This window comes from Prionailurus viverrinus, unplaced genomic scaffold, assembly GCF_022837055.1.
Source record: "Prionailurus viverrinus isolate Anna unplaced genomic scaffold, UM_Priviv_1.0 scaffold_40, whole genome shotgun sequence".
Lineage (NCBI taxonomy): Eukaryota > Metazoa > Chordata > Mammalia > Carnivora > Felidae > Prionailurus > Prionailurus viverrinus.
In genome coordinates this window covers 4,052,502-4,062,852 of record NW_025927608.1, presented here as the reverse complement: position 1 = coordinate 4,062,852, position 10,351 = coordinate 4,052,502, and the positions used below count along the sequence as shown (strand labels likewise).

General features: G+C 62.1%; 1 protein-coding gene across 5 annotated transcripts; it reads right to left on the bottom strand.

The window, feature by feature from the left end:
- Positions 1-5: 5 nt before the first annotated feature.
- Positions 6-10,047, bottom strand: SH2D7 (SH2 domain containing 7). 5 transcript variants are annotated; one of them, XR_007149638.1, is made up of 6 exons: positions 6,151-7,192; positions 4,355-4,520; positions 3,888-4,242; positions 1,841-2,527; positions 1,030-1,193; positions 6-648 (listed from the first exon to the last, which is right to left on the bottom strand). XR_007149638.1 is itself a non-coding variant. In XM_047846734.1 (6 exons), the coding sequence occupies exons 1-6, from the start codon at positions 9,006-9,008 to the stop codon at positions 1,143-1,145; spliced, it is 1,362 nt and encodes a 453-aa protein (XP_047702690.1). In that variant the 5' UTR covers positions 9,009-10,047; the 3' UTR covers positions 6-1,142. The 5 variants fall into 5 exon arrangements, 4 of the variants coding, with proteins under 4 accessions (XP_047702690.1, XP_047702687.1, XP_047702688.1 ...); XM_047846734.1 differs by lacking the exon at positions 6,151-7,192 and adding exons at positions 7,334-7,423; positions 8,833-10,047 and having other exon boundaries at positions 6-1,193; positions 3,888-4,079; XM_047846731.1 differs by lacking the exon at positions 6,151-7,192 and adding exons at positions 7,334-7,423; positions 9,795-10,047 and having other exon boundaries at positions 6-1,193; positions 3,888-4,139.
- Positions 10,048-10,351: the final 304 nt, after the last annotated feature.

Genomic DNA, 10,351 nt, shown 5'->3' with positions numbered 1-10,351 from the left:
CCGGCTTTGGGCAGGAACTTTTATTTCAACCTTTGTGCCTTTGGGAGGAAAACACATTGGTGCCCCAGATCCCCAAGGTGACAACCGTGTCCATTTCCCTCATGACCGTGGTCGTTCCAGTGACAATTTATGGAGCGTTTGCTAACCATGTGTCTGAATGGGGCTGCTGGCTGTACCCTTGTCCTATAAGGCCCCTGGAGGGGGCCTCTCAGCGGCACAGGCCACCACAGTCCACAGGCGTGGCCTGAGCCAGCTCGGGGACACGGGCGGGGGCCACAGCACTCCCTCTGGGGAGGGTCAGTCGGCTTTCTGCCTCCGCCGCCTGCTCAGTCTTACACGAGGGGGACGCGTGGGCAAGAGGGACCCTATGGGTGGGGACCCAGGGAGAGCAGGAGACAGGAGCGCCTGCGTCCAGAGCCGATCGCCCGGTCGGGCCGCCCGTCGGGTCTGGGTCTCAGGGGAGAGGTCTGAGAACTAGCCGGAGAGGCCAAGACCGGCCGGAGGCAGAGGGCAGGTGAGGGTGGCCCAGGCGTGCACCCGGGCTGAGCCCCGCAGCCAGCCGGGCCCGGCCTGCTTTACGGGTGTGTGTGTGCAGGCTGTCGGCGTCATGTCAGGCAGCTTCCCGCTCCCCTCCGGGCCTGGGATTTCCTGTCCGCGCCAGGAAGGGCTTGGGTCAGGGCTGCCCGGCCTGCATGATCCGGCTGGGATGGGCGGGGGGCAGAGAAGGGCCAAGGGGGGCTGCCCCCGGGAGCCCGGCCCTCCAGGGTCAGAACTGTTGCCTCAGGCCAGGACTTCCCCGGCGTGGCTCCGGCCGGCCGGCCGCCCCTTTCTGCTGACGGGGCCACAGGAGGGAACCGGCCTGGGTCTGAGGAACAACCGCGTGGCCTTGCCCAGCCCGACAGAACGGCCGCCCCAGCGCAGGGCTGGCCGCGTGCTCGGTGACGGTCAGCGGGGTGGGGGGAGGGGCGGGCCGGTCAGCGAGCCCAGGCCTCAGGGTGCTCACCTTGGGGATGGGGGTGCTGACCCTACCTGTGGTCAGTCCCCCACCTCCCGGGCCTCCACCCCTCTTGGGGCCAGCGGGGGGCACTGGGGAGGCGGGGGTGGGCCGCGGGCCCCCCGGCAGGCCCTCCGGCAGGCACTCCTCAGGCTCTGTGCTTCTTGTCTGTGAAGAAGATCCTCCGGTGTTTGTCGGGCTGCGAAGAGGGAGAAGATGCTGGAGCCCGGGGCCCCTGGACAGGGGGAGGCCCGGCACGGCCTGCCGATTGCAGACCGGGGCCCCAGCCCAGGGACGGCCGCACGGTGCCCCAAATCCCACCTCCAGTCCCCGGTTCTGGATGAAGGGTCTGTCCCTTGTGGCTGAGGGGAGGAAGGGGTCTCCCAGAGCTGGGGGGTAGGGTGTGGGTGTCCGTGGCACCAACAGGGACCAGAGAGGGCGTGGGACTTTGCAGGGGGGGGGGGGGGCTGCCACGGGATTCTAGAGGGCCTGCCCACGGGCGGGGTCTGTGGTCCCGGGAGAGTCAGGGCCCCGCCCTGGGTGACCTGGGTCCCAGGATATGTGGGGTGGGGGTGGGGGGCACAGCTCCCAATCTACCTCTCACAGGCTCTGAGACCCCGGCAGTGGCCTGGACAGGGAAACCTGGTCTGTAGAGGAGGACCTCGGAAGGGCCTAGAGACCCCCCCACCTTACATTCAAACCGAGCACCTGTGAGCATATGACAGAGCTGGAAAACTCTGGGTCCCTCCGGGCAGTAGCGGTGACCTGAGCTGCTCACGCATGAGGGCCACAGGTCCCTCTCACCAGCAGGGGCTGGCGGCCACCCCCTCCCACCACGGAGCCCACCTTGTGTGTCTGTCCGGTCTCCTTGCTCCTGGCTGCCGGGATTTGTTCATAGGTGTTTCTGGGCTCGGGGAGCCCCGGGGCCCCCGAGAGCCTCTCGTAACCGTAGACTGTGGATCCTGGCAGCTTGCTGGACGGGGCGCCTGTTCCAGGACACGGGGGCCCAGCCGAGCTGCCCCAGCAAACTGGGGCCGGTGCCCAGGTGCCGCCTTCTTGGTCTGGCACGTCGCCGGGCTCTGGTGGGGGACCTGCCGTCTGTAGGAGCTCGTAGGCGTCTGCCGGGCTGTCCTGGGAGCAGGGCTGAGCCCTGTGGCTCAGCTTTGGGGACGCCTGGCTCCAGGTGGCAGCAGAGGGTCCTAGGGCCTCAGAAGGGGGGGCCGGGAGGTAGCCCCGGGAAGTGGGAGGCACCACAGGACCCCGGTCTGGGCTCACCCCAGAGAGGGCGGGCCCTGGGCCGTCAGGCCTGTCCCGGCCTCCATCCGAGCATCTCCTCGGGGGCCCCTTGCCTGGGGAGCAAGCCAGGCTGCCAACTGGGCCCAGGCCGTGCCTGCTGGACACCTCCGCGCCCAGGCCTGGCCGTGCCTGGTTCATCTTCCTCAGGTCTGAGTAGATGATGTCGCTGGGGCTTCCGAAAGACTCGTCCAGAAGGAGGGCACTCCTCTCAGGGAGGGGAGGCACCCTGACAGGGACCTGGGGAGACAGGAAAGAAACTGGGCGTCTTGCAGGTGGCCTTGTCGCTAAGGTGCCCTCAGGTGAGCGGAAGACTGTCTCGGACAAGCTGAGAGCCCCGCACTGGCTCCGTCTACCTGCTGTGTGTCGGCGTTCGTTGCCATTCAGGTCCCTGCCACCCCCGTACTCCTGAGTCTGGCCTCTGCCTTGGCATCCGAGGCCTGCCGTCGACGCCCAGACTCGTCCTGCCCTGTCCTCCCTGCACAGTGGTCCACTGGTCCCTCAGAGCCCCTGAGCCCACTCACGCGCCGCTCCCTCCCTCTAGAACAGACCACCCCCGAGTCCGTCATTTGGGTATTTATTCCACCAATGTTTACTGAGCAAACTGTGTGCCACACACTGTCCCAGGTGCCAAGGACTGCGTGGCGAGCGGCGAGCGTTCCCACTCTAAGCTGGGAGACGGGCAACGACCCACCCTGTTACGTCATCTAATACGACTGACTCACGATAACAGGCCACGAGATGATTGACTGTCGGGTCAGGATCGGTGGGACGAAGAAGAGTGAGGCAGGGTAATGGGATGGGCACAATGACGGGTGGGCAGGGCAGCCTCTGGGCTTTCTGGAAAGATGGCATGCAAGCAGGGAATGGAGTGCGAGCTGCAGGCATCTGCAGGAAGGACATTGCAGCAAGGGCACAGCAAGTGCAAAGGCCCTGAGGTAGGAGCGAGGTTGGTGTGATCGGGGAAGATCCACAGGCCAGTGAGGCTGGACAAGAGCGAGAAGGGGGGGGGGGTGGTGCAGGAGCCCTGCTGAAGCCCCCACGGACCCTGGGGAAGGCCTCAGGCCTGGGGTGTGCTGTGATCTGTGTAGGAGGAAAGCCTCCCTGAGCCCCTCTCAGGAGGTGAAGGCACCTCCCCTACAGTTTAGAGGAATTTTCAGGCATTTTTTTTTGTATACAAATTTTTAAAAATATTTTCGAGAGAGAGGGGAGAGGGAAGGGCAGAGAGAGAGAGAGAGAGAGAGGATCCCAAGCAGGTTCTGCACTGACAGCACAGGGCCAGATGCGGGGCTCGAAAACCCACCAACCGTGAGATCACGACCTGAGCTGAAGTCAGATGCTCAACTGACTGAGCCCCCCAGGGGCCTCCTTTCGGGCATTTCTTACTCATTTTCTCATTCAAGCCTCAGGGGACCTTAGGAATGGTAAACTGAGGCACACAGCTAGAAAGACCCAGCCGAGGCTTGAACACATCCGGCTGGCCGGAGCCAGGCCCTGGCGTGGGTGAGCCCGCACCGCTCCGGGCCTGGCTCTCACGCCCCGCAGCCCAAGGGCCGGGCCTGGGGACACGGGCACAGCCCCGCCCCGAGAGGCTCCTCACCGCCATGCATTCGTCCTCAGAGAAGCTGCAGGAACTCATGTCCAGGTTCTTCTTTGTGTGGAGGAAGGACACGGGTGGCTTTGGACAGGGGCAGGGGCTGGCAGCCTCGACTGGGCCCCCCGGGGCGGACGCCGTGGCAGGCGGATTTTCCAGGCCAGGGGTGATGGCATCGTACAGATCGCTGTCCTCCGGCTGGGGTGGTGGGGGCAACGCAGGCGTGTGGTCACGCACCCCCGGCCGGCCTCCAGCCTCCTGCCGGAGATTGCCATGTGCCCACCAGGCCCCTGACCTCAGGTGGGATGCTGCCTCGGTCTCCCCTTTCCAAACAGGGACCCCGAGCCGGCACCGAGTGCCCCTGGATGGCGGTGAGTGGGGAAGGTGAGTGCAGTCACGTGCCCCCGCGGTGGACACCCCAGGCCTGGGTGCCCTGCCCCACCACCCCCACTCAGGAGGAGAGGGGTGCGTACCCGGGGGCAGGCAGCAGACAGGGTCTCCCCAAAAGGCTCAAACTGGACCTCCTGGTAATGGCGCACAAGCTCGGCCAGCGTGCCGTGGCTGCACGTGTCCCCCGAGACGAGGTAGCGCCGGTCGGGGAGCTGGTTGATGACAAAGTGCCGACAGCGGTCACTGCCCCTGCAACACAAGCACATGTGGCCTGGGGCTGTGGGCGGGGAGGGCGCAGGGTGCGGGCTTCAGGGCCGGGACTCGGGGCCCCCAAGGGTGCGGGGCGGGGGCTCCAGCACAGACTGCCCAGCCTGGCAGGTGGCCGTGCAGGGTCTGCACCCCTGGAGAGTGCCTGAGCCTGCTCCAGCAGCGGCGGGGGTGGGGGGCACTCACTGGGGTGCAGAATTTGAAGGGTCACCACAAAGCTCCGTAATCAAAATAACCAGTAAGGCAATATTCTAGAAAATTAAAATCAATACCAGAAGTTCTGTGATGGACAAAGTCTTAAGACAAGGTCCGACCCTGGGCACACACACACTCAGCCTCACTTGTCCCGCCCACCCCCGTCCCCGCTGTAAAGATGGGGCTCCGGCCCCACCCCCAATCCAGCCTGTAAAACCCTGCCCCCCTCCTGTCCTCTTTCATGGAAGGATAATTCTACAGCGACACACACACGTCCCAACCGTGGGCAGCGACGGATTTCCACACATGAACACGCCCAAGGGACCGGCACCCAGAGCAAAACCGGAAACACGTCCAGCTCCCCAAAGACCCCCTCCTGCCCCCTTCCAGCCTGGGCCCCGACCCCGCCGTCAGAGATCAGTTTGCGGGTCGTGGAACTTCACATGAATGGAATCAGTTTTTCTTCTTTGACTCAACATTGTATCTTTGAGATTGATTCCTGTCGGCGTGGAATTAGCTTCCTTCCTCCCTCACCGATGTGTAGTATCCCATTTAATGAAAAGATCCGCAATCTACCCATTATGCTGGTGGACGTTTGGGTCCTTTCCAGATTGGGGGTGCTATAAATACAGCTGCCGTGGACATTGTTGTACGTGTGTTTTGGCGAACGTGTGCACTCACTTATGCTGGGAATACACCAAGGAGTATGCTGGTGGGGCCAGCACCCCCGTCCTTTCCTTGTAGCCCTTTGTTGTGGGTTCCATTTGTATCTCCCTGTCACTGATGCTGCTGAATGCCGACATATTATGGTCCTTGGCGTATCCTCTTTTGTGAAGCGCCTGTCAAGTCTTTTGCCGTTATCATATTGTCTTTGTCTTATTGATTTGCGGGAGCTCTTCATATATTCCGGTACGAGTCCTTTGTTAGATACATTTATTACAATACATAACTTCTCCAACACTCTGGTTTGTCCCTTTATTCACTTGATGACATCTTTTGATTAACAAAAGACTCAGTTTGAAAGAAATCAGATGTATCGACCTTCTCTTTTATGGTTAGTAGGTTTGTGTCTTAAGAATTGTTTGCCTTTCTCAAAGTCTTGAAAAACTTTCCCATTTTCTTTTAGGATTGTACCGTTTTGGGGCACCTGGGTGGCTCAGTCGGTTGAGCATCCAACTCGTGATTTGGGCTCAGGTCATGATCTCATGGTTTGTGAGTTTGAGCCCCATGTTGGGCTCTGTGTTGAAATCATGGAGCCTGCTTGGGATTCTCTCTCTCTCTCTCTCTCTCTCTCGCTCTCGCTCTCACTCTCTCTCTCTCCCTCTGCCCCTCCCCTGCTCGCTCACACAAGCTCTTTCTCTCAAAATAAATAAATAAACTTAGAAAAAAGAGAAATGTACTATTTTGCTTTTCTCACCGGGATCTGTGATCCGTCTAGAATTAGTTTCTGCGTGCGGTGTGGGATGGGCGGGCCCTTGCTTTCCGGCTGGATGTCTAGTTGCTCCCCCACCACTTACTGCCTTCCCCACAGGACTGCTGTACATCAGGCGACCGAATGTGTGGGACTCTTTCTGGACCGGGTGGTGCTCCACGGATCGATCCATTCCCAGAGCTGAGCAGTAGTCCATCAAAGATCATGTTTGGAAAAAAGAGCCTTGATGCTAAAAAGACATTTGACAACTGCTGAGCTCACGTGTTTCAAGGTACTTAGCGTAGTACTGGGCACGTAGAATACTAGTGTCTTAATAATGACTGATGTTTATTTAGTCCTTAGGATGTTCCAAGCACTGTTCAACGTATAAACTCATCCAACACGTTCGGCAATCCTACAAAGAAGACACTACAATGCTCCCATCTTACAGATGAAGAAACAGAGGCGCAGAGGCAAGGTTAGGATCTGAAGTGCAGCGGTCTGAGCGGGCGATAATTTTGAATCTGATCCCAGGCCTCTGAGGTTGGCCCTGGAGCCCTGGCCCCCCTTCCTGACCGGGGGAGGGGACTTCTCTCTTCCTGCCTTCCCCCACCCAACCTCCTCTCCGGGACCGGGTCTGATGTCACCATCTCCGCTCCGTCCTGGCTGTCCTGCCCCCTCTCCTGTACCGTAGCCCAGCCCTCGTCATCTCACAGGGCGCTTGGGCCTCCCCGCGCAGGCTGCCCGGAGAGCCCTCGAACCGTGCGAGCCCCCCTCCACAGGAGCCTGCGCCCTGCCACCCCGGCCACCGCGCCTCCCCCAAGCCCGCAGTCTCCCCTGCCCCTGTACCTTTGCACGTGCGGCCCCATCGGCTGGAAGGGCCCTCCTGGACTCCCATCGTACCCTCTTTCATCCCTGGCGGATGGCTCAAGCTTCACTTCCGGGAAGCCCCTTAGCCCTCCCCCCCACCCCCAAGGGGACACTCTCTCCTGCTCCCAGTCCGCTCCCTTTGAAGGCCGGGGCTGCCTCCTAGGGCCAGTGCTGCTCAGGAAACGTCCGCTGAGCCTGTGATCGGCGGACGGGATGGGAGACCCGCACCCAGGGAAAGCCGAGCCCTGTGGCCTGTCGGGCCCCTGTGATTATCTGCATGGCCGCGTTGCGGGGGCCTCACAGACGGCCCCTCTCCTACCTGTAGGACAAGATGTAGCCGGTGGCCCGGTCGCTGAGGCGGATGAGGAAGGAGCCCAGAGCTTTGTCCCCAAGCAGCTTCTCCGTCTGCCTGGGCAGAGAATGCGCAGTTAACGGGGGCCTGTGCCCTTCCGGCTGGCTGGCCCCGGGCCTGCCTCAGAGTCCCTGCTGGCCACGCCCTTGGGCGCCAGACCCAGTGCACACCCCTCCAACCCTCTGTAGAAGGCTCTCTCAGACCTTCGGCTGGGACTGAGCTCTGTCCCGGCTCAGTCAGGCAAACTCAAGACTTACTCTTGGGCTGGGTTGGAGTCCCGCCCCCACCACCCCCACCGCCATGCACCACCCTCCACTGCAGCCTCACTGGCAGGCACAATAGCCGCTGACCCTGGCCACCCACTCTCCACCCGAATGGCTCTGTGGTAAGAATGAATCCATATAGCTAGAGATCTTTAGTTTCGGGGAGCTCCCTGCCACAGGACCACTCTGTACAGTTGTGCACGTTGTGCACTACACAAGAAGTTTCTGCAGGGAGGAGGTGCTATTATGTCTGGAGCCCGGTCACAACAGCAACCCCCAGGTCCTCGTCTCCCCTGCATGTCCCTTCCAGCCCTAGGCAGCTCTGGGTATTCCTGAATGGTGCCAAGTATTTTGGAGACGTGGTGGAAAATTCCAGCTATCTTCTGTCTTGGCAGTAAGTAGACCACTTGCTCCCCAGATACTGAGTGCCTACTCTGTGAAGGCCTACTGCAGGTTTTACCCAGCCCAGCACTGAATGAAAATGCGGAGCGAGCCCCGGGGTGCCTGGGGGCTCCGTCGGTTAAGCATCCGACGACGACGACGGCTCAGGTCATGATCTCACGGTTTGTGAGTTCGAGCCCTGCGTCGGGCTCTGTGCTGACAGCTCGGAGCCTGGAGCCTGCGTCGGATTCTGTGTCTCCCTCTCTCTGCCCCTCCCCTGTTCATGCTCTGCCTCTCTCTCAACAATAAACATTTAAAAAAATTAAAAAAGAAAGTGTGGACCCCCTTGCTCAAAAAGTAAGCATTTCAAGACGGGGACCGCAGAGGGCTAAGTTGAGCGCGGGACCCCCGAGGGCTGCTGGCCGGCGTGTGCTGTGGGACGGCCAGGCTGGACTGCTGTCCCTCCTCTCCTGCTCTGGCAGCTTGCATATCCCACACTGCAGCCTTTATTCCGGAGTGAGTGCACGTCCAGGTTTGCCCAGGACGACCCCCACCCCAAATGGCTCTGTCGGCCTCCTTATGAGCAGTGTTCTGGTTGGGGGACGGGTGACACGGTCCCCGGTCACTCACCCGGTTCTCCGGGCCCGGTCTGCACTCACCCTGCGCCTGCCTGCCCTCTCGGTCAGAGTGGGGGCCGGCGTGCCCCCCGCCCTGCCCCCAGGAGCGGACCCAGGAGCCAGGCTTGTCCCAGGGCCCCCAGACCACTCTCGTGGCCCCAAGGGGCTGTGGGTCTTGCTGGGCATGTGGACGGGGCAGCCTTACTTGCGGGTGACGAATCCGTGAAACCAGGGGGGCAGGGCTCCGTCGTGCAGAATGAGGGGCGCCTGTGTCTCCATGAACCACGTCCAGGCCAGCTCCTGCAGCTTGGCCAGGGCCTGGCTGTCCCCCACCTCTTTGGGGCCCTTCCCCTGGCCGGGCTGCTTCAGGCCGCCCTCCATCGTGGCCAGCACCCCGTGGAAGCAGAGTGCAGACCGCCCACGCGCCTCTATATCTGCGCGCCCCGCTCATTTGCCTGAGTCCCTGCCCTCCCCGTCGCACAGGAGCCCTATTGTCACCTCTGGCCGGCTCTCCTTCCTGACTCTGGGGCGGACACCTGGTCACATTAGTAGTGAGCGGGGGGTGGTGGATAGGGGAGGAGACCTCAGACTTCCTGGCCCCTCGCCCCCAACCTCCAGTCTCTGCCCTGGCCGACGTCCTCAGCCCAGCCACCATTATTAGCTGGGCAGTGGAACTAAATTCTAGTTCCCTCTCCCTCATGGAGGCCACTTGTGTTTTGGTGAAGTGCTGTGCTGATTAATCTCCTTCCGCTCAAGATTTATTGAGTGTCTACTGTGTGCACGAACCCCGGGCTGTCGGCATAAAGTCGTGCCCCAAACAGCATTTCGCCCTCCTGGCACGTACGTTCTAGCTGGGGCGGGAGGGTGGGACGGAGACCTGAGGGGTCCACGCAGAGAATGTGCCCTGGGGGGTAGTGTGCATCCCGATGACGAGGGAGAGGGAGGAGGGGCTCGCACCACTCAGGTGGGGGTAGGGACAGGGGCGGGGGCCGCAGGAGCCTTGCCCAGGGGGAGGCCCCGGAGCGGGCAGGTGCCCGGGGAGAGACGCTGCTCGCCAGCAGAGGGATGAGGAGGGTCTTTGCCGGAGGCTCATGTCAGGGAGCTGAGGGGCCTCTGGTGTAGACGGGCCCCCTGGAAGGGCCGGGAGGAGGTTAGGGTGCAGGATACCTGCTCATCCGTGAATCCCTCGCGTGATCCTGAGCCCCACAGCGGAAACCCAGGCCTGGTCGACATCTGGGCGGCAGGTGCACAGGGCCAGCCCCAGGGAGAGGCTCCAGGTTGGGGGTCCTACCTCCACGAGACGCCAGGCCCTTCGCGACTATGTTGCTGCAGGGAGGGAGCTCCGTTTCGTCGCGTGTAAAGTGGAAGCAGAAGCAGCAGCCGCTCTTTGACTGCGGGGCCGTGAGGACGGACGGTCAAGGTGACACACGTGGACCTTGAAATCCAGACGGCGCTGCAAGGTGGTGGCAGACGCGGGGACAGCGGCTGCCTGGGGGAGCTCGTGGCCGGGAGGCGCAGGGAGTGGCCGGGAGCCCCTGGCGTCCTTCCCTGGGTCTGGGCGCCGCGTGTCCCCCTGTGGTTCCTGGAGCTCTGCACCCCGGGTCTGGCCCTCTGCCGTTTATGTTCCGGCCGTGGGACCCTGAGCAAGGGATTGACCTTCGCCGGGCTGCAGCGTTGTCTCTGCAGCAGGGCCAACGCTCCCGTGGCGGGAAGGTGGACGAGCA